Raw genomic sequence first — 24,744 nt, 5'->3', positions numbered from 1 at the left:
ACTGAAATCTTCCCAATCTAATACTAACCAGTTTTTCAATTGGTCGAAATCTTCATTATGAACTGACGAAAAATCAAGACTGCACAAAATATTCATGAGATGTCAGACTCATATTTTCCATATGAAACGACTTGCCTATTTCTCTCATCTAACGTACTGATGTAACTTAACACTACTTTAGTTACTTTTACTTACTGTTTACATCAATTCATAAATTTGTTAAAGGAAGATGTAAATGTAAACACTAACATACTTTCTTTGACGATTCATGGGGGTTATGAAGGTAGCGATCATTGTAGATTATGTTACGCGGATTATGTATTTTTTCTGCAATGTCGCTACCTTCATATCGCGAATAAATCACCAAATAAGCAATTTAATGCTTAAATATGTACATTACTCAGGTAATTCTCTGGTTTTGCCATCTTGGTGGTATCTTCTCTTGCAGTCAACTATTTTCACTGAAGAGCGTCGGAAACGGGCGGTATATATAACCCCTCTGATTTTTTTTTAGCATTCATACGATGAACGCATGATCGGACGAGAGCTACATCGCAATATTCAATGCGTTTATATATCACAATAGTCGCTTTGAATTGTGCGAGTTTCGTATGACTTCTATTTCATATGTGGATATTTTGGCAACAGTTTACGAACCATATCTATTTTATTCGGTCGTACGAATATTTTGTTGCTTCTGCTCGTGCGTCAATTGTAAAAGGGGCTTAAAGCTAATCATGCGTTCCATAGTACTGTTATATATAGTAGGTTTGTATAATAGAATATTCTTGAGTGGTCAGTTATTCTTTCTAGAATATTCTGGAGTGTCCAGGTAATTCATGTAACTTCTTGTATATATAATTTCTAGAATTTGCTACATTTATATTTTAGTATAAATAACCTTTTTAAAACAGTGCTCATAGGAATAAATTCTCATTGGACTTTTGTTCAAAGACATTAAACTCCGAACAGTTTTCTACTTACAGGGACATTGTGATTTGATCCATTCGGCAGATTGTAATGAACACTCTTTAGTTAGGATTCTTAGAGTAAGTGTATTTATATATAAATTACTGTAAATAAATTAAGTTTAAAGTTTACTCTTTGTTATTGATCTTTGCTGGAACCAAGGGTTATTCTGACCCTAGGCGTCGGAACCGGGGGGGGCTAGGGGGGGCTTAGCCCCCCACTTTTTTTGCAAAGTTATACCTAGCCATTAGAAACATAGCATGATAGAGGGTTCAGCCCCCCCACTTTTTCTCGCAGGAAAGATTATTGGTTCCTAAAATTTACCTTGAAAGATTGAGAGGTTAGATTCAGAAACATACTAACCCCCCCCCCCCCACGGATTAGGAATTTCATGATTTTGGAGAAAAAAAATTGGGGAAGTAATATTTTTTTTTTTGGAAGTATAGGTTTACTACGTCCCCCCCCCCCTCCCCCCCCCCCCCCCCCCCCCCCACGGATTAGGATTTCCATGATTTTGGGAATTACTTTTTTCTCAATATATCTGAGGATTAGTCTAGCCCCCCCCCCCCCCCACTTTCAATTTGCTTCCGACGCCTATGCCGCCCATTCCCGACGCTCTTCAGTAGACATAGTTCAAAGCGAAAGAACGTCGCCAAAAAAGAAAGAGAGATGCTGCAGCATTTAGTATTATACCTCAATAAGAGAATTCTCACAGGGCGAAAAACCATCTTTAAGCAAGTCCTTAAAGGTGGCTTAAAGGTGACTTAAAGGAGCTTAAAGGCTATACAACCTTTAAGCCGCCTTTAAGTCACCTTTAAGCAAGTGCTTATAGGTCCTTAATGTCCAAACTTCTTTAAGCTACCTTTAAGCCACCTTTAAGCTACCTTTAAGCATCTTTAAGTGGCATTTACGCTATCTTTACACTGCCTTTACACTGTCTTTAAGTGGCCTTTAAGTCAATATTGATCAAGCTGAACAATAAAAACATATCTTAAATGCAAAAGCTCGTTTATAGAGATGGGAGGGGGTCATCCGAGTGATAATATAATTTCCAAGGAAGGGGGGGGGGTGTTCAAGGCGGTTTTAATCGTCGCTCCATTAAACACAGATCGCTATCATCAGCACCGCTCTGATGGACACAGATTGCCGTTATAAAATTCTTTATAATTTTTGGGGGGTTTCAAAATTATTGTAGGTATGAGCGCAGTCTCTGTATCTTAATATGTGCATAAAACTAAATAAAGTATGTTTGTTTCCTATTATAAATTAATCGGTGAAAAAATCTCTCTCTCTCTCTCTCTCTCTCTCTCTCTCTCTCTCTCTCTCTCTCTCAGTTCATCCGGTTATTAAACAAAATAAAGATAATTAACCAAAAATGCATGATTTAATTTGTTAATCGGTTTAAGGTTTGTATTTTTTTTCAATTTTCATTATTTCTAACTCTAGATCTGCTAGATACATGTTAAAGATGAAAAGACTCTCAACTGCCTTTGTTATATCGGGCAGGATATTACTGCTTTGTTTGTCTAGACATAGTTTTGTTCGTTTGTGTATATCTAATTAGAGTCTATTGTTTGTTCAACTTAAGAAAACCCCTGGAACTAACACAGAATATACAAGATATACACAGCAGTTGTGTCGTGTGCCCAGGTGCATGTTTGTGTATATCTAATTAAAGTCTATTGTTTGTCCAACTTAAGAAAACCCCTGGAACTAACACAGAATATACAAGATATACACAACAGGTGTGTCGTGTGCCCAGGTGCACGTCAGGGTTTCTAAAGGCGTTGAATCTTAGTATGTACGAATATACGATAAGTCTAGTGAATAAAAGTTAATTTACATTTGTAATTCATTTTCAAAGTATTATTTCCTAGCTCTGGGTTTCAAAGATGTTACGTCTACAAATTAACGATACATGTATGTAAGAGTAAAATCTTGAGGCTAATTAATTAATGTACCGGTGATCATAAATAGGGGTTGATTATTTAAATATATGTATAAGGGTAAATATGTCAAATATACCCGGCCTGGCACATCATACAATTGTATGTACAAGTCATTTGCAATTGCCACATGCAGTAAATACATCACCGGTAATTGGTAATTTTGTTTGTTATAGAATTGATAGTTTAAAAATCATGTACATGTACATACAATTACATGTAAATTTTTAAACATATTGGAACGGCGCCGCGATCATGAAAACCGGGAAATTGCGGGAAATTGAACAAATACCCTAATAGTATCAATGCATTTAATAAAAGAAATGATTTCATTTTCTTTCTTACATTTTTATAGCTATAAATTAGATGAACGTATATCTACTCGGTTTAAATTTATTAACTAAGAAAGCCTACTATAGTGAACCTAACGGTTTCCATTTAGGTATAATATATTTTTGTTCACTGAAGACCAAGTTCCGTATTTCATTCTAAATACATCCATGCATGTAATTTATAAATTAGATATAATTGATTGTTACAAACTGAATGGTTTGTCAAAATCTTTTCAAGTAAACACATTCAATACAGTGATTCAATATCCACTGATATATAGGATATAAAAACACTCATATATATGTAAGTTGCCGTGGCGCAGAGGAAGTGTGGTGAAGCTAGTAAACTAAGGGTCCCGGGTTCAATTCTCGCCGTGGCCGGGTTTTTTTGTGTTTTTTTTTCATTTTTCTTTCTATAACAAAAACCGTTTTAATACCTTTTCTTTCATAAAATTAATACATTTTGTTGGAAATTAAGCACAGTATTGAATAAAAAATTTTTTAATGGCTTAAAGGTGGCTTAAAGGTAGCTTAAAGGTGGCTTAAAGGTGGCTTAAAGAAGTTTGGACATTAAGGACCTATAAGTTGTCCTTAAAGGTGGCTTAAAGGTGGCTTAAAGATAGTCTTTAAGCTGCCTTTAAGCCATCTTTACGCTTTCTTTAAGCCACCTTTAAGCAATACTTATAGCTTAAAGGTAGCTTAAAGGTAGCTTAAAGATCGTCTTTAAGCTACCTTTAAACACCTTTAAGCTATCTTTAAGGAGGACTTAAAGATGGTCATTCATCCTGTGTCTTTTATATCTGATTGGTCTAGAAAGACACGTGACAGGGCGATTTCATAGGAATGAAAAAGCCGATATGAGCATACGATGTATACAAATATGATTAAATCAAAAATATTTAATTAATCACTATGATTATCTTTATATCACAAAACCAACTTAACTATCTATGATTCGTAATTCTAAAAGAAAAGCGAGACAGTAACATAGGAAATCAATAAATCACGACGTTATTACCTTTGAAAAGCCAAACTATTTTTAGAAATCAACGTTGTTTGTATAATCATATGTTATTTTGGTATAATAAAACGTTTATTGCATTAATGTTTAGGGAAAATGAAGATTTATTCCCCCAGAAAAACAAATATGATTCTTCTTGGAGAAATAAATCTTCATATATCCTCACCATCATGCAATAAATGTATATTGTCAATTGTGGTCTGAAACAGAGATGCTTAAACAGGGTATATATACTACATGTACTATAGTCTGTCCCAAGATATTTATGCTGCATATTTGAACGATTTTTAATAAAAAATACACATACCTGTGACTGAAGTGCAATAAAAATCGATGAAGGGGAAAATTCCCAAGATAATTTCATTCACACATTATCATTTTTCCCTCGTAAAAATTCACAGGAACGAAAACAGATTTCCTACGGAGATTTATAATTGGGAATGTTGACATCTTTTCTCCATTCGGAAGTACTCGGGACCCCTCGCGCAATTTTTCAACGTTATCATCCGGGCGTCTTCTTCTCCTTGGCAATAGAAAAACCTCGTAGACTTTTTATTTTTAGCCGTGTACTGATACCCGACAAGCTAGAGGGGGCGTTTTAAAGGGGAAATCTTGGGGTTTTTTCATACTATTGAATGAACATCGTCTGAACCAAGAGGTATTTATAAAAATTGAATAATTTAAGAAAATATGCGGCAAAAATATCTTGGGACAGACTATAGTGGCAAAGCATGGCATATTGAGGCTGATTAGTCGTGCAATGGTAGTAAAACGTTGCAAGATTACATGAGACATGTTGAGCAACAGTCTCGTGGTCGCAAAACACACGCATATACCGCAGCGATTCATCTTTCGACCTTTAATAATCGTGCATCACTCTTGCGAGTACACAAAAGTTGTAAAACGTTCGTACTAATGTTCGTGCGTTGCACTGCGATGATTTGGATCGCATTCGGTCGCGTCTGAATAGTGTACATGTCCACTATTTTGAGGAGACTTGAGCACTAAAATGCATGCAAAGAATGCGAGAGTCCGGCAACGTATGCAAGAGCTCGTGCAACGTATGAGAGAGCTCGTTCGAATCTAAAAAAAAAAAAAATCCGATCGCAAAGTGTTGTAAAGTGCTCGTGTGCCACTTGTGAAAGGGGCTTAATGTAAATTGTTTACTTGTATTCTTACTAGAAGTGAACAACCAAATGGGCATTTTTGCCACATATGAATTGCTCCTGTGAGATGCTTTTCGTGTCAGAATACTATTTAAATCACAAAAGAACAATAAGAATGATATGTTCCATATCATATGATTCTGATATAATTTGATTTACGGTACATGATAATTACTTCATATGACAATCAAATCAGAATGCTATCAAATTTACTTTGTCAAATTGATATTGACGTTAAACTTTTTGTGCTCTTGGTTTAACTTTTACGCTGTTATACTTAAGCATTGAATCATTCTTTTTTTTAAAGATGTGGTCTCATAACTGCAACGGTGTGTGCATACAAATTGAATAATGATTCAATACTTATATTTACGTTTTTTAACATTTTTTTCCTTTCCGCAAATATAGTTTATTTTTAAAAATTTCTGCCTTTTTCAACGAGTAATGCGCAATTAACGGAAGAGCAACTGGAACAGTCGAATTATGCTGACAAAAATAGTCCACAGCGTTTTAAATCATTTAACACAATAAAATTGTGTTCTGTAATTTGATGAATTTATTTTTGGTATACTAAAAGATAATCAACTGAAGTCATTTAACTGTTAGAAAATATTCAGAACAATGAAATATAATCAGCGTAAGTATAACACCGGGTCGTAATTCGGTCTGAAGTCGCGAGGAGAGCGAGTCATGTTCTTTGAGAAATACTGAATGTATTCATACGCACCAGATTTGGTGACTGGGTCTTCTGTGTTATGCATAAATATCACTCAAATCAATCAATGCAATTGAATAGGGGAAAAGAAAGTGAATGAAAATATATATTTTCATGTCATAATGCTAAAGGAGCATTTATTTTCACTTCTCAGTTTGAATAATGATGGTTCTTTAATTTTCCTACCATTCGTCTTAGGGACTCTCCCCCCACTTTTTTTTGCAAAGTTATACCTAACCATTAGAAACATAGCATGATAGAGGGTTCAGCCCCCCCCCCCCCCACCCCCCCCGGATTAGGATTTCCATGATTTTGGAAATTACTTTTTTCTCAATATTTCTGAGGATTAGTCTAGCCCCCCCCCCCCCCACATTCAATTTGCTTCCGACGCCAGTGTTCTGCATGTATAAACATTTGAAATCTAAAATATAAGTAGCACCAATTCTTTTGTTTGGTTCTGTCAGAAACTTTATCACTACCATTTAACAAGTTTGAATGATTTTGTAAAGATTATTAAGTGACGTGAGGACAATTTATCTGAACATTACACAATTTGTAAATCACAAGAGCAGTGCTTTTACACAGATGATTTTGCCACATATCAAACTTATACAATTCTGCTATAATTGTGCTAATATGAGATGATAAAAAAGGGCTTCATATCAGAATCATATTTTAGGTTTCAATAAAAGAATCATAAAATTCCAATATGCTAAATTTATAATAAGGGCTTATATCAGAATTAAACATATTGTGACGGGGGTCCTCTCTGTCACCGGCACTGATTGATAACTATTGTTTATATTTACAAGTTTATTTACATATTTACAACGAACACGAATTACACAATATATAAGAAACACAGGTTATATCACAAGTGCGTCCTCACTCTTTAACATCCAAACTCCTTCTATCCTGTCTCCCACGTGTTCCCTGGGTATGGCCATACCAATTATCTCTCACTCCTCAGACTCACCCATAACTCAATCAACTGCTCACTTTCATCTCTCAGAACTTTATCATGCACAATAAACAAATGACAACTACAAATATTAACTCAGAAATTATAGACTCATGTTCGCTCTCTCTCACTTGCCTAACGAGCTAAAATGATACTCTTGGGAAACAGGGCTACAACGCCTGCGTAGGCACCTGCAACCTTATCAAACCTTTCATACCACATTTTTCATCCGACACTTATTAAAGATAATTAACCCAAGGGGATGGCCCTGTAACAATATGATCGTTTGTAGGATAATTTATTACTTATATGGTAATCATATAATATTGCTATATGAGAAGAGATAAAGGGAGTGAGCAATTCAAGGCTTTAAAGGTTAAAATATGTCACATATGTGACACTGTTAAACATAAGTGGTATATAAGATACGAAAAACGTATTCTCTGCAAATTTATGCAATCCATGTCTTTCACTTGCAAATTTCTCAAAATAAATGCCTCTTTGGTTTTTCCAATCTTTAAGACATTTTGTTGAAACTCTTTAACTTGCTGTTCTAACCTTTTTTCTGATTATCTAGTTATTACATCAATGGATATTAATGAAAATTTCATTATTTTTGCATTCCCATCGGCCACTCGTGTTCATCAAAAACTAAAGTTAGAGAGAACAATTTTAGTTTTAATTATTTGTAAATCTACAAAATGCTACTGTAGTAGCTCCCATGTGCAATAAAATGTAAAGGTTATCATCTAGATTCAGTGAAAATTAATTGCAATTTTGCTCTCCATCTGCAGATTAGGCGAAGGCCAGGGCATCACACCCGATCCCCCATTTTGTGCCCAAAGAGTTTTTAATTTTTTTTTTTACTATAGAACCTGATCGATACTCTAAGCATGCTTTCATAATATCATATTCAGTATTAGTAATTATGGTGGTTGAATAGTGTTTCGGTTGTTAGTTTTCTAAACGTATAATGTCCGACTCAGTGGTGCTCAGATTGTTTTTATGATTCTCAGATCGAAGCGTCCGATTCAAATAAATTCCTTCTGAAATTATTATGTTATGAAATTTTAAAATGCATCGTGGCTTGAGTTAGACGAATATAGATTGCTGGATCCGCCACTACAAATCATGTATGTGACCCCCCAGCAGGAATAATCTTTAATTCATGTTTCATTCTTCCCGAAGAAGATTTAAGGTAATCATTATCTGATAAGAATATCATTCGTTATTTTGAATATGATGCATGGGAAATGGATATTATGAAGTAAAACATATTTAGAGTCGAGTAGACTGGTCCTCGGTCTCTATCGTACGTACGAATATGCGTATATCGCGCATATCATGATCAGGCTTTGCCAGTGCAACGAAGGAAGTAAAGATCGAGGCCCTTGTTTACCAATTATTTTCTGTATGCTTCGATTCACATTATATTAAATAGTACTATGCACAGCTGCTCGATATTCGAATAAGAGCGAGAATGCATTCCAAAGAGGGGTACCAAGGGGGAAATAGGAATCGTCATGACCTATTTAACATTTGTTACACTGCTTTTTAAATTTCCTTAATTTTGATAAAGATTTTTTTTTATTTCTATGATGCTAGTGCAAAACTAACTGACAAAGCGTGCGCATTAGTAATGAGTATTATCATGGTAATGATAGGTTCAATCGCCTGGAGATATGTATTCTTAAATTAGGTGGCTTGTAGATATCAACGCGCTATCAATTTTGTTTCTATCACAAACCCTTCGTTTAGCAATGTCAGCCAAACATGAGTTCACAACAATAATGAATAAATCTGATTATTTTTTCATTTTGTTTGTTCACTACTTGCTGCATTTAACGTAGACTTGCTCAAGTCGCTGTATTTAATATTTGGTGCTATTTTTAATACGGTACGTTTACTGTTAATTGATGCCAATTCTCTCTGAGAGCAGGAATTATCATATATGAACACAGAGAAATTTGCAAGAAATATAAAAACATTAAAACAAAATAGAGACCTGCAAGTCTATGTTTATATAGTAACATTACCGGAAAGCAAAGACAAAGATTCAATATTTTCTAACTTTTCCTTCTAAATAGAATTTTGTTTTACACGACTAAAGAATGTTGCGTTACAATCCGTTAGTCAAAAAGACAGGATGAGCGAGTTGGACAGGTACTCGGTTACTGTTGCATAAGATTTCGTGCGCCTTTAACAGTCGCGATTTTAAATAACAACTTTTACAATTCAAAATAGCTTATACGTCTGTGTAACCAGTTGAATCTACATTGTAGGTCATCATAGTCATTCAGCTAAGTCAGGTGATCTTTCAATCTAATTAAAATTAGAACTTCCATCCGCTCCCCGGTTTTCGATATCGAAAACTGGGGAGCGGATGGAAGTTCTAATTTTAATTAGATATGATGATCTTTTGCTATCCGGGTTTTTTTTTACATCGTCGTGTATTACGCGTCGTGGGTCGAGAGTAATCTTTTGAGCACTGTCGATATGAAATACCATTTCAATTATATCTACAGAACATATTCATTTATAATTATTCAGCATGAAAACAATAACGCCTTAGAAACACAAGGACACTTTTTTCTTCATATCTGGCGGCACAGGTGTATTATTCTGTAATAAAATTATACCCTAAAGTATATAACCCTGTTTCATGATCGAATTGCAATCATTTTAGCTTTCAACGGGAAAGCAGCGGGGAAATGTCTATTACCATCCTGTTCTATGATATTTATCTTGATTCTTTCATTTACTTCTTTATGCATAAGCAGCATACCCAAACGTTACTCGCTGACTGGAAAAGTCGTTTTATTAATATACAACAAAATTCTGTGTACTAGTCTTCGGCAGAATGTACAAATTGAATTAAAACTTTTTAAAGAAACTCTCTTAAAAATTGCAAAAAATCAAGCTTGGTGATTATCAACCTTAAAATCAGAAAGCTTAAGTTTCTTTCCCTATTCGCAACCTCTCATGTTTTTATCTTTTCCTAGACCCCATGGCCAAACTGATAGGTTAATCAAATGACGCGCAATTAGTTAGCCTATTAGTTCGCACATATTCATTTTGGTGCATCTTCGCTAGCCAAGGGTTTCCGATACACTACGCTTCTCATAAACCCATGGCCGATATGCATTGTAAATTGCCGGTCAATTTTCATTGGAGAGTTGCAGTCGGTCGTGGAACCAATGAAAAAGCTGTTTACAGTTAACGACCTTGAACTTTTAAAATGGTCAAAATACCATAGAAAATTCGGATCGTAAACGAATGGCGGCCTCCGAGGCCACATGTGAGATATGTTCCTCACTTTTACCAAAAAAGCAAAGGAGAACAATTGGTGCGGTAACATTTCACCCTCAGACACAACTAGTAGAAGTCCTCGGATATGAGCCGCCGAAAGATAGCTCCCATTATGTATGCATGAAGTGTTTTAATCGACTGAACAAGCTGGCGAAAATCGACTTCGACCTACACCACAAATTAGATCAACTGACAGTGGAAAGACGGGGCATTTTACAAGAATTGAGAAGCTTATTAAAGCCTTATCAAAATGTGTTTAGGTAAGTAATGATTAAGTCATGTTGTAATATTGGCGAATGAAAGAAGTACATATGTATGTGTATATGTCTGAAGTTCTACGAGAAAATTCAAGTTGCAAGGGCTGTCATCTCAAGTTTCCTCCTAAAACTACAGTACTTAGCATATCTCATGATATCTGCAGGTTTGATCAACGCTTTTAATAACACAAACTCGGTATTACTCTGTACATTTAGGACCTGTAAACAAGGGATGTGCGGAGCAAAGTTTATCAACTTTATGTGTGACTAATGTTGTTGACATTCCACAAGTTTCATGATAAGATATATGAGAATCTCTTTTTATATTTACATGCAATTTATTTATATCAACATGCTACTCATAACCATAGGTAACTCATTCAGGCATAATACATGCACATTCACAGCACATGTATGTGTGGTAGATCGGGATTTCATTTATATTAATTATTATTAGTATTCCGATCCTGATGTGATTTAATTCTATAAATTGGTAACTTAAATTGTTATACTGGTATTATATATATGTGTTGACAAAAATATTGTTATGAAGGGACATCATCTTTAAATTGGGTATTTCTTTCAGGCTCTGCAGCTGCTCTCTCGCCTGGGTGTTTGTGTTGGATCTGATGCAATTCAGAAGAAAAGGAAGGCCATACTAAATTCTCAACAGAAATTGATCGAATCAACACTTTTGAAAAAAGTACAGCAGGAAAAGGACATGTACCTAATCAAAAGGACAAAAGCTGTGATTGCAGTTTTAAATACTCCTGACATCACTGACAGCAAAGATTATCACCCTCTGCAGCAATCATCTGACCAATCAGCTAAAATGTACTTTGAGATGAAATTCACCACTGACACTTGTACATCATACAGTACCAGTAATTGCAAGCTGTTGACAGATGTGAAGGAATCATTATCAACGATGCAGTCTGGTACATGCTTTCAAACATCAGATCTGGTTCTCCCGGAGAAGAAATTTCAAACCAAATTGGGAAGTTTGGTTTTTCCAGAAGTGTCAGTTAATGTATTTTCTAGTCTATCTCCCATCAGTGATACAGTTCAGTCATCATCAGAAAGAAGCAAACACATTGGTTCCCTTTACGTCCAAAAAAACCGTGATAAAGTTGAAAAAGAACTGCCTTCATTTGAAATCATTGGGGACAATATTGATCTAATGAAGCACCCCTCCCATATGACGAAGGAAAAACAGCGACAGAGCATACATTGGTTTCTCAATCTTGCTGTACAGAGGAGAGTCATATCCTCACTACCAAATGACAAACCTTTGGCAGAGATATCAAGCGTTCCAAATCATATATTCCTGCCAAGCAGCAATGATTGCAAGAATCTTGATGCTTCTTTTCGATTTCATATTGTGAAAGTTCTCGTAAAACATATCAAGTGCCTTAAACCATTCCAGAAAAGTGTACCAAACTTCATAGATCACCGTTATGTGAAAGAACTCTCCCAAAAATCACAATTTTGCATTTTAGATTTACTAAATAAAAGTGAAAACAAAATGGAGGAGATGATATCAATTCTGCAGCATATCCACGAAAACTACATTCCGCACACTGATGACAACCCACCCTCTGTTATTCAGAAAATAGTTTTTGGAGGAGATGTGCTGACCAATGAGAGGGCGTACTCCGCTCAATTGGCCATGTTAAATGGACAGAGTGATCACTTCAGACTCTCTGGGGTTGTACATAGGCCTGAGGGTTTACACAGAATGATGAATTTCCTTCTGGTATTGTTGATGCTTTCCTGTTAGCTGATGGTTCCACCCAAGTTCTTTGTTGGTTGTCATTCCCGTTGGAAAGTTCAACCTTTGCATTTGAAGTTCCTGATGATTTATCAGTTTGTTGCATTGTTGGATATTTACACAAGTTAGTTTCATGATTTTTAGAAATACATTTTGTTTTAAAATATTTTAAGACCAAATAGAATTCTGTTTCTGGACTGTATCTGATTAGTTTATTACTGAAAAAAAAATATTTAAAAAAAAGTTTGACTAAATGTTGTCTTAAATTTTTAGAAGTATCTAAACATAATATGCTCAGAGATCAAGAAACGTGTATGATTTTATTTGGTTTTAATTTATTAATTTTTTTTTTATTACACAACTACATGCATATGATTAAGAAATAAACAGCTTGTTAAAAAATAAACATACAAGACATTTAATGCATTGTTTATGTTTGAAAATATCACAGGCATGTAGCATTGTTGTTCAAAGGGGGGGGGGTGTTACCATTAAAAAATTAAAAAACTATCTTTATAAAAAAAACTACTTTGTGGAACCTTGATTGTTTTATTCTTGATGGAGAAGGTTGTGGGGGGGGGGGGATACCTACCATAAGAAATCATCCTAGCCAATCCAACAATTGCGACTACATGACTGTGTTATTTGCAACGATTTTTCTGATATCAAATAACAGTAGATTAGGTTTTCTAGTAGTAAGTAAGTAAGTAAGTAAGTAAATCATTTATTATAGTGACATGTGCATTTTGCATGTTACAATAATACAGTGAAACAATAATACAAGATAATAGCACCCGGCCCATCGGACCTATATGTCACTGGTTATATAAATTACATATTTAAAAGTCAACGTGAAAATTTTGATTGTCTTAGTTTTAGAGCATTAATAATAAATTGAGAGCATTGCCGGGGATAAGTACATACTAAAGTTCTGAATAATTCAAATTCTTCATAATTTGTTGAGCCAGTGGTATTTCTAATAAGTAAATTTCGTAAATCATTATATAATGTACATTTTAGGATGAAGTGAATTTCATTTTCAATTTCATTTAAATTACAAAAAACACAGAGTCTGTCAGTTAAAGGTTCATTTCGAAAGCGTCCAGTTTCAACACGTAAAGGGAGAATTCCACATCGGAGCTGAGCTAGGGCAGATCTTTGATTTTTTGGAATGTTCATGAGAAGATAATTTTCTGTTGAGAAGTTTTGCTTTAGGAGACGGTAAGTTCTGAGTTTGGGAGAGTTTTGAAGATTTGCGAACCAAATGTTTTCTGATGTCGAGTGTTGGTTTTGGATAAAAAGTTGGACGTCACAGCATATTGCGTTAGTATAGATATTTGACATGTTCACGGAATTTAGCACAGCTTTTAGTTGGCAGTTCCATCCCCTTTCGTTGTTAAGGCATTGATCCCAGATGAAAACTTGTTTTGCCGTCCTGTTGTTGTCCATTGTCTGAAATTTGTTCCAAAGGCGGACCATATTAGATTTGTGTCTGGAGCTAGCAGGGGCCCATCCGGTTTCTCCTCGTACGGCTAGTAATGGTGCTAAACGATGTGTTCCCAGGAAATATCTTGCTGCTCGGTCCTGCACTTGGTCCAGTGAATGGAAGTTTTGGTATCCCCATACTCCGCTGCAGTAATCTATTACCGGGGCGACACAGCTATAAAATAATTTTTCAAACGTAGTGAACCCAATGTCCTTCAAGCTGTGGATTTTGGATATTAAGGAACCAAGAGCTCGTCCTCCAGATTTAGAAAGATTTTCGGCATTATTTTTAAAGTAGTAGTTATCAATGCTTTTTATACATTTAGCATGTTTCATTTTTACATGACTAGTACTGTGTTATTTGCAACGATTTTTCTGATATCAAATAATAGTAGATTTGGTTATCTAGTAGTAGTTATCAATGCTTTTTATACATTTAGCATGTTTCATTTATCTACAAATTCATTGCAAAATCAAATATTATTTTCTAATCAATTTAAATGAATTGAAGTTTGGCTAACATTAGTTAATACATGTATAAGATTGTGTTTTAATGAATTTATAATATTTTGATAAATTTTAGTTTATCTATCAAGAATTCTACAAAACAGAGTCTGCTGCAGATCAAGGAACACTCTTTCAGTTGCGCAACATTGTACATAGAGTTGATGTGACAGGACCTGATGGTGTAACTGGAGCATTTCGGTAAATAGTAAAATATGTATAAAAACTCAACGTATTTTGATTTTTTTTTTCTTACCTGTACAATTTCAATTTTCTATATTTGTAGGCAGCATTTTGCTTTTGTAGAGGATTGCCTTGATGCATTTGTACTGGCTGCTGCCATGAATGTAATGGGCATAACAGAACTGGATGAACAACCAAAGGAGTTCAAACCGTCTCAGTTTTTAGAGATAGCAAGCCATGATGAACAATATGACTGGTTATCATCATTAGCACAAGAAATCTTGGATCGTCATGTTACGCCGGTTAAAGGTAAATTTATTTTTCCTCGTAAGATTTTGTTAGTTTGTATTCATTGACGTGTTTTCTTATACTTTCATTTAAATAGTGTATTTTAAATTTTCCTAAGCCATGTTTAAGTCGAAAGCAGTAATTTGTTATTTTCCAGTTTAGCTTAAAATAATATTTCAATATTATCTTTCAGACAAAAATCCACAGCAAATAAGTGAAGAAGCAATGGAGTTAGACCAAAATTCAGCTTTAATACAAGAGATGCATGACCCATTAACTAAGAAGTACACATGTACTTGCCTAAAGGAGTACAAAACACTTGGGTTTTTTAAAAGACATTTGATCAAGAAGCATAACTGGATATTTGATGTCCCGGAGCAAGAACAGTCACAAAGCAAAACAGATCTGATAGCATTGTACAGGGCATCTTTCATGAAAAATGCCTTACTGTTAAGAGACACATATAATGCATTTCGAATGGGAGATGGAGACAGAATACTAAGGAACTCCAAATTCGAAATGTTGTGTGCTTCAGTTAGGGGTCAGACCAAGTACAAGATGTGGCTATGGAGGTTTCAAGCATATGTTACTGCAATCTTGACTCCTAAAGAGGCTGAAGAATATCTCTGGAACTGCACAGCAAGTACAAATGGAGTTTCTGAAAAAAATATTCCCAATGATAATTTGGTGGAATTGCATGTACAGCTAGTGAAAAAAATCATCAAGAAACAGGGAGGGAACTTCACATATTTGAGTGCCAAGAAAGGAGGTCTCTCTGCTCATCTGCAAATGGAGATGAAAGAAAATCTTGAAGAAAATGCAGCAAGTTTAAAAGCTGGAAAAACTCGAACCAAAACAGATAGTTCCAATAATGTGTACCTTATAATGAATGAACTCCTTGAAGCTCGTGTTTTCCATTCTGAAGCAGGCAGAACATATGGTTCTTTTGACAATTTTAAAGATGTATACGAAAGAATAAACCTTCCCAAATTACATTCATGGATTACAAAGCAAAAGATTCGAGCATCGAGTGAAATATTTTGAGAAATAAAAACTGTAAGATGAAACAGTATGATAACTCTAATTATATATTTGCAATACGTAATCAATTTATTTTTGCAAGTCTGCATGAAATTCTTCTCTAAATAATAGTAAAAACAAGCAAAACTGTATTTTTTAAATTCATATTATGCATGTTTATAATTGATTGGAAAAATGTCTTTAGTAAAGTTGCAAATTTAATTGATACTGTTTAACATCAGCTGTAGGACTTAATAAACAGTCACTCAAGAAATCAGATACTGGTTTTCTGATAGTTTGCTTTAACTTAAATTTTAGGTCACCTTAAGAATTGTATGTTTGCCATCTCAAAGCTGACAAAATAACCAAATTTGATTTTTGATTTACAGTCTCACTGTCAAATTTACCATCAAATTTATTTTAAAAGCTTACCCACAGACTTAAACTTTGGACACTGTTTTTGGAGAACAAAAAATCAGTATTTTTTAAGGTGGCCTTACCAATTTTATTTCATTTAGGAGTAAAATAAACAATAAAAAATCGTTCATTAAACAAATTTAATCTGAATCTGAGCTTCAGTCTTCTATCATAATCATGTCATCAAAAACATCACAAATAATTTCATGAACATATTTTGCCATGCTATATGACCAAACATAGTGCAAAATGTCATCAACGGTGAATAATGTGCTTGCATTATTGATGATGTTTTCTATAGCTGATAAAGAAATTCTCTCAAAGTCTGTTATGAAAGATGACGAATTTTGGTCTTGTGATTCCTTAAGTAATTTTAGCTTATGTTTCAAAAGTTCTTCGTCCTCAACAGAAACATTTCTGGTCCTTGTTGGCTCCTGAGTCACTGAAACGTCCATAGTGGAAAATGCTGGATGTATGCGAGGACATTCAATATCATTGCATTTGCATTTGGTTTCACAAATATCACAGCAATTATGATCAGTTACAGTTTCTAGGGTTTTTTTTGTCAAATAACATTCTGCAATTATTTCTCTTCGACAATCTAAATCGGTGGTAATAAGCTTCATCATTTCATGATCAAGATTTTTCATTTGATTTTTATGACTTTTATATAAGATAAGTTCTTGAGAAAACTTCCCGTCTCTTCCAGCCCGTCCCATTTGTTGAATAAATGTGTCCATGTCCCGCGGAGGGCTAAAATGTACAATGTTCTGTAAATCTTTAAAATTTACACCCATTCCTGCAGAACTTGTGCTTACTAAGACGCGAATGCTTCCATTTTCTGCTTCCATGTCTTTTCGGATGAATTTCTTCACATCGTCAGGAGTTTTACTGTGATACATATTAACTAATAAAGTTGTCGATCCAAATTCTTGAACCAGGGCACAGTAAACAATGGAACATTCTTTAATTGTGTTGCAAAAAATTAGATGCTTTGGGAAGTCTTTACCTTTATTTTTCAGACCACTGAATATAAAGTCTAAACTGTCCTCCACTTCAGAATTGTTTTTGACTTTTTTTACAGAAATTTTAATGTTATTTCTGTCTGGGCTGTCCACTATCACACAAGGATTCATTTTAAAACAGAGACTTTTCATAATTTTGCGTCGGTTAGTGGGACTGGCTGTTGCGGTTAATGCAAGAACTGGAGTTGCTGGGCACAAAGAGCGTAGTTCTCCTACTCTAGAAAAGCACTCCCTAAAAGGCTCCTCTTCATTATGACTCTCTCCCCTTGGTAAACAAATCAGAAATAATTACTTAAGATGCAAAATCAAATAGAATTTAATAATAAAATTTATTTACATCTATAAACCTATATAGAATACGAAACTTTTAATCACAATATCATAAAACAATCTGTACTTGTGTACTTGCACATATAATTATTTGAATCAGATAGTTATCTTTTGAAAATTAAGATGTTATGAAAGAAACTGATTATAAGTTTTTTAACATAAAATTTCTTACCACTGCAAAATGGTGTGAGCTTCGTCGACGACAATTAAGCCCAGTTTTCTGGCGAATAAAGGGTGCCGAAACATCTCTCTCCACTTTATAGTGTCAATAAGAATTTCCGGACTCCCATATATAAACGTGCATTTCCCAGCAATGACATCGTTTACATGCATTTGGGAACTTTTTATGTATATAGCAGAGATATTTAGCTTGTTCAATCTTTCAACCTGCTCCTCCATTATGCTTTGGAGTGGTGCTAACACTACTGTCACACTTTCGTTTAATATGCCGATGCCTTCATATATTACTGTTTTGCCACTTCCAGTTTTAGTCCCCACAAACACATCACGTTTTTCTGACAAAGCATTTATGGCTTGTTGTTGGAAATCGGTTAATTTTTCGATTCCAAGTTTGGTCCGAATAATCTCGGCGGAGGCACAGGCCCTGGAAGTTATTGTAAATATATTGCATGTATAAAAAAGTAAGGGTAGGACACTCTTTTGGGGGTGAAATCGGGTTTTACGAAGTCTGGGCGTTCCTCAAACGAAATTTCGCGATAAATCGTTCAAGTATACTTTACTTACGACATATTTATACATTCGTTCAGCTCCAATGCTGTTCCGTCGAAGAAAAAGGTGTTTTTATACATCCAAGTGCCTAAAGAATTTCGGTAGACTGGTTTACATCCGGTTTAATCGCAGTAAATCAAAAGATAAGTTCTGATTGGTCATTTTTCTGCTCGTCAATAGGTGGCGAAACTGATGCTAAAAGAAAGTTTAAGCGGCATATTTAAATGTTATAGCATGTACACTGAAAAACAATTCATTTTGTCATGGTGAGTATGTATCAAGTGTTTGAAAGGAGTTATGCATATAGATACTGGGTAGTTTGGTCTTTCAACAATGAAAAAGATTGACAAATATTGATAAGAAAAGACATATAAGATATATTGGCCTATCAAAGGTGATGACCAATCAGAACTTACCTTTCGATTTACTGCGATTAAACCGGATGTAAACCAGTCTACCGAAATTCTTAGGCTAAAAACACCTTTTTCTTCGACGGAACAGCATTGGAGCTGAACGAATGTATACATATGTCGTAAGTAAAGTATACTTGAACGATTTATCGCGAAATTTCGTTTGAGGAACGCCCCGACTTCGTCAAACCCGATTTCACCCCCAAAAGAGTGTCCTACCCTTACTTTTTTATACATGCACATGCAATATATTTACAATAACTTCCAGGGCCCGTGGGCGGAGGTGGCCATAGTTTATCTTTTGCTACCGAAACGGATATAAAAGCTATTTTTCTATTGGCTAATCTCTGCGAACAGAATTATCGTTCTTTTCAAGCAAAGTTCAGACGGCGCCACCTGTGACCGGCAATTTGCAATGCATATCGGCCAAGGGTTTATGAGAAGCGTAGTGTATCGGAAACCCTTGGCTAGCGAAGATGATTTTGGTGTAAAACTTTTCCAGTCGGCAAGAAATGGGCTGTTCATGCAGAAGAAATTAAATTAATACAAGAATGCCTGAAATGATTTTGCCTCGACTATGCTATCCCTCACATGCACCTCATCTTCTCAATGTCAAGGTGGCAGGGGATAGTTTTTTTGGTCGAGGAAATGTGAGGCAGATAGTGCTCATATATGTGATTTAATTTTTCAGTGGATTTTTAAATTTGCTAAAATTGGTTTGCATGCAGGGGACACATGGTCCCGACTCTTGAGAATTTTAAAACATTTCAGAATAAAACAAGTACAACTTACATATAGCACTATAAAGAATAGCCAGGGACGGTCTCAAAATTTTCTGAAAAATGGCCCTTTTTTCACATTTTCACGGGTCCAGAACCACGCTCCAGTCCCGAGCAACTGCCATAAACTACCATAGGATTGGTAGCTTAATGTATACCCATGCAAATAATCACCAATTGATGGGGGGTCAATCACCTTCTTTTCGAGTGACATTTCGTGTTCTGAACCCACCCTACTTTTCAAGCACAAAACCGAAAGTGAAAATTTTGGCCACTGTTTCGCATTTTCATTCCATATCTCATGAAATGTGCTACCAGTAATAAAGTGTTATATATCAATGAAATTGACATGAGCTCCTCTATCCACAAAATAATGCAATAAATATTCTATTAATTTATACCCCTCAAATAACCAGCCAAACCCCAGGTTCTCCCTTTATTTCAAAATTTTGACCGGGTCGAAACTATCCCCTGCCACCCAAGGTTTTGTGACTATTTTTTTTAACTTCTTCAGATGTAGTTATGCAGTCTTCCATTTTTTCATTTATTCTGTTCAGTGCGACGTTCGTGGTAAGTAGATAATACATGTCCCGTCGTTCTTCTTACCACAACTTACTAGTTCCTTGCCTGCATGTCGTTCTTATCAGACAGACATTGCCAGTCTCTACGCGCGTCTTTCTTTGTTATCAGGGCATTTTTCAAGTGTTACATTAATTACATAACTATCGTGTGTAATGTGAATAATCAATACAGACAAGTTAAATTTACCGTTGTAAAATGGTTTTAATAGTATTACGCGGCCTTAAATATGTTGAAGAAATCAAATCAAGCTGGTTTTTAATACTACTGATGTCATGCCTAAAAATAGTTTAAGAATTATTGGCGCAATGTCATAGTTATTTTCATCATACATCATTTCTTAATAAGAGGGTAATCTGACTTTCTGTCACTTCAAAAAACTAAGTACAAATCCTGCTTTATATTTTACTCATAAAGAAGACATTTTTCGTCAATTCTTCTCGGTTTCAGAAAATCAGAGTTGTAAAACAAGTGGACAGTTTATATCGAGTTTAATAAGTTAATTCATTGCTTACATAAAGAGGAACTTATGACACCAGACGGACTGGATATGTGAACCAGTTTCGGGGTAATGCCTTGGTGATCTTCCGTAGGAATTCCAGAAGGCTTTCCCAAAGTCGACAAATACAACATGCAGTACACTGTTCACTCACTCGCTCCAGTATCTGTATCAAGTACAAAATTGTGATCTTAACATGATTTCCCTTCCTGAATCCGGGCTGCTCCTTTCCGGATCTCAGACACTCGACGTGGACCTCAAACAAGACTGCTTTCGTTAAACTTAACAAAACATCTTTTTAAACCTACCAAAAATCTGCTGATTTTATTTATTACCTCTGACATTGATTTTTAAATTTTTTTTTATAAATAAAAGAAGAATGTGTACATCATGGAATTAAAAAAATAGTTATTGTATATTGAGAGTGAAAAAGCTAGTTGTATGCAACATTAGTATTAAATGCTTCCATGTAAATTACTATGGTATTCACTTTGATGTTTTCTGAGCCCATTTTTACACGACAAATCAATTTTCAATTATGATCAGTGCATGTTGGATTAAAAAATTCGACGTTGAGTCTTTCCTATCCTCTCATGTCGACTTTTAAAAAAGAACAGGGGTGGGTGGGTACACAGGTACAATGTATATCTATTTTAAATTTTAATAAAATGGAGTTTAACTACTGTTTAAAATACTGTGTAATTTTGGTAGATATTATATTATGCAAACAAGCAACGAACTCTTCATGTGAATTATCCAAATTGATTATGTACACTTTTTTTCTTACTGTTTATTTAATATGTATATGTTCATATATATATTGTATAACCTATGAGACATTTGTCTCTAGGAATAAAGAACTTGAACTTGAAATAAATCATTGAAAAATATTTGAATAAAGTATTGAGACAAAATTATATATGATGTATTTATCCCTAGAACAATTTGAAATTGACGTTAACATTATTAAAAACCAACTTCAATAAAAAAAAATTTAAATCATGCAATCTTGATACTAGTATGTTCCTGCAACTGAAAGGTCCGAAAAGTTAAGTCCCCTGTCGGGTGTCTGAGAATTCTGATATGTTCAGAATGCCCTTTATGACCGCTGTGATGCGCTGTAAAATGAATAGTTCTCATGTCTTTCCTTAAGCGGCTGTATTTGCTTCCTCTGTTGGTTGCTTCTATCTCTCTTCGCGGACTTCTTGACTTCCTTATCTTTTTCTCTGTTTTCTACCCTTTCTTCCGTTTCTGTGAAATAGCATCTAGAATGTTTTCTTTAATGATGTACTATGTAATTGTATCAGTGACTTCTACAGCAGCATTCGTGGCCTCACAGAATGGTTGATAATGATCGCTAGTGATCGCTTTCTGTTCTTGGAGTTAGCTGTATTTATGTGCGTGATGTTACATTCGTCTCCGATACCTGGGTTCTTGCGATGGTAAATGCAATATCGAATTGCTTGTTTATTCTAGTCCTGATCTTGGCCTTTCTTAGCTATGGCAATATTGTGGTTTTGCCAATATCTGCATTGCGCATCGCTAGCATATTCTTTAGGGTGTCTCCGTTTATGTTAATCATAATGTGATCAATCTGTATTTTGGTGTTTCCATCAGGTAATGGTTTAATGGGCAAAAAGTGCCACCTTCGATACAGTCATTTTTCCCACACATTCTGATGAGTTTTTGTCATTGTCTGTGGTATCGCCCATTGCATATTTGCCCATTGCGTTTTCCTGTTCATGTTACTTTGCCTAGATCTTCCATGGAAATCGCAATAGTGTGTTATCACAATTTTAAATAATAATAATCAAATTCCGCTTGGCAATGCTCTCTTGCAATGTCAGCATTGCAGCAATGTGAGCATGTTTTGAAATGTGCGTCACCACGCACTACAACCCCCGCAGAATTTTAAGACTGGTGATATCTTGTTTAATATGCTTTTTCAGTATGCCACCATCTATACTGAACAAGTTTTAGGTAACGTTAAAATACAGGACATCATTATACTCATATTTATATAGATCAACTGGCGGTAGTCATATTTAATAAAAAATATGTATAAAATGGTGTTTGAAATACAAATAACAGCAAAATGTGCAACATACGTTTTACGTATGTTTAACATACGTGTCTTCACCCCGTATGTTTCACATACGTATTGAAACACATGGGACGTACCAGCCGTTGTATTCGGTTAGAGCTGACTCTTCATGCGTTACGGAGGCCTGTTAAGCGTAGGGGCACTCGCCAGATTTCTTTTACATTGGAGCTACAAGTAGTACCCGCCCTGTTGACTACCCTCATATTTTGAATGAAAAACGACAATAACAAACTCAAACTGTCAACCACCTCAAAATCCATAAAACGAAATACAAATTCAAAGCAGAGCAACACGGACCTCTAAAAAGATATAAGTAGGATCAGGTGCCTAGGAGGAGTGAGCATCCTCTGCTGACCGGTCACACCACAAAATGTCCCTTTGGCGTTTAAGAAATTGTTTCTTTTGAGAAAAAGGTGTTGCAAAAACAGTTAATGCTTTGTTTTCCAGATTGTGGTAAACTCTACCATGTCTACTGTTTCGATGGAATGTCCTACTAACGAGACATCATGGATGCAGAGATCAGCATCCTATATCTGCACTAATCCCCAGGAGTATCACTGTCTCCCTTCACTCTATCTGAACGGGTCTGTGGAAGCCTGTCTTACAGTTAAATTGATACAACATGGTACCAGTATTTATACAAAATTATTTATACAATAATTCATCGTAGCTAGCATTATTTCGGTACTTTGCAAAGATTTCATGCAATTTTAAAAACATTTGCAAAGGTTGTAGAAAAAAAATATTGATATTCTGCATTTTTAAAGGGTTAAAAAAATGAAAATTATTATCGAACGGTCGATGAAATATTAAATTCCTTACAATTCCAATAATATCAATACTAATTTTTTGTCTACATTTTAGGTTACTGTGTCATCTACAACCCGTATCTAAAAGAGGCTCGCATTGATTCTATTAGTAGTTGTGTCAGAAAAACAAATTTCAGCGGATGTCCGACAGAATCTTATAACTCCAATGAAATTCATCGTCGTAAGTGTCATTGTTTCAAAGATTTGTAATGTGTTTATTAGAGTTTTCAATAGGGAACACTGTGTCGTCCTGCGGTAATCGATATAAAGGAAGTTTTAAACTTGTGGTCTATACTTCCATCTGTTTGTGCAAACAAAATAAATGCAAATTTATCGATTTTGAAAAGAATCACGTGAATAAATATCATGATATCATTATCAATAATTAAATGTATCAATTATTTGTTAATTTATAGTATATTTCTTACATTATGTTGCATGTTGATATAATTATCTTGTTTATCGACTATAAAAACCTTGCATTAAGGAGGCAAATATTTGCTTACTTTACTTATAGTAACATTTACTTGATAAATGTTTTACTTCTTTTCTTTTACCACAACAAAAATTTTAAAAAATTACCTTGAACAGATCCATCCTGTCAGAAGATAAATCCTGTAAAGCAGTGTTATCTGGCCGACAGTAGCTGTCCAAACATAACTAGGTAAATATATTTAAGAGGTAGATATATTTCCCTGTTTAAATACCTTGCGAAATATGAGGCCTTTTCTTTCAGGTGTAATGTATACCCGGTCGATTATTATAATCTCTGCCTATGCATTGATGTCAGGTGCTAACCGATGTTTGAATTGAAATAGTTTTGTGTTTTACGCTGCCTATCACAGCGTCACAATAATGACAGATCTTTGAAGGGGGAAAAAGAAGGAAAATGTTCAAGTTACGACATGCCTCACATTGTTTAGAGAATCAATTTGTTGTAAGCTTTAATTGGTGGATATGAAAAGCCGCTTTAAATTGCGTTTGATCTGGATCAATGAACTTTTGTATTCCATATCAATGTTGATTATCATATTTTGCTTGCATTTTGCTCAAAAAAGGAAGGTTTATCAAATGCTATAAAGTGTTTGTATATGATGAGAATCATCCATTTATCAGAGTTTAGTCTATTTAGTGCA

The 24,744-nt window shown here is 34.9% G+C and overlaps 2 protein-coding genes across 5 annotated transcripts in view; both read left to right on the top strand.

Moving 5' to 3' along the window:
• The window catches only part of LOC117692664 (uncharacterized), a 356,019-nt gene that overhangs the window by 324,616 nt on the left and 6,659 nt on the right, over positions 1–24,744 (top strand). For 2 of the 4 annotated variants that reach the window (XM_066080605.1, XM_034481273.2), the window contains exons 1-4: positions 20,075–20,187; positions 23,247–23,424; positions 23,664–23,789; positions 24,200–24,272. In XM_066080605.1, the coding sequence (XP_065936677.1) occupies positions 20,140–20,187; positions 23,247–23,424; positions 23,664–23,789; positions 24,200–24,272 (425 nt within the window). In that variant the 5' untranslated portion in view covers positions 20,075–20,139. Of the gene's footprint in view, positions 1–18,897; positions 18,961–20,074; positions 20,188–23,246; positions 23,425–23,663; positions 23,790–24,199; positions 24,273–24,744 lie in introns of those variants that run through there. The other 2 variants (XM_034481275.2, XM_066080604.1) reach the window with 2 other exon arrangements.
• LOC117692669 (uncharacterized) lies at positions 10,208–16,416 on the top strand. Its single transcript, XM_066077669.1, has 6 exons — positions 10,208–10,679; positions 11,061–11,088; positions 11,263–12,571; positions 14,516–14,637; positions 14,723–14,928; positions 15,101–16,416. The coding sequence occupies exons 1-3, from the start codon at positions 10,387–10,389 to the stop codon at positions 12,454–12,456; spliced, it is 1,515 nt and encodes a 504-aa protein (XP_065933741.1). The 5' UTR covers positions 10,208–10,386; the 3' UTR covers positions 12,457–12,571; positions 14,516–14,637; positions 14,723–14,928; positions 15,101–16,416.

Source organism: Magallana gigas, chromosome 3 (assembly GCF_963853765.1).
Source record: "Magallana gigas chromosome 3, xbMagGiga1.1, whole genome shotgun sequence".
Lineage (NCBI taxonomy): Eukaryota > Metazoa > Mollusca > Bivalvia > Ostreida > Ostreidae > Magallana > Magallana gigas.
The sequence above is the reverse complement of the archived record's forward strand: the minus strand, read 5'-3'. Positions and strand labels throughout refer to the sequence as shown.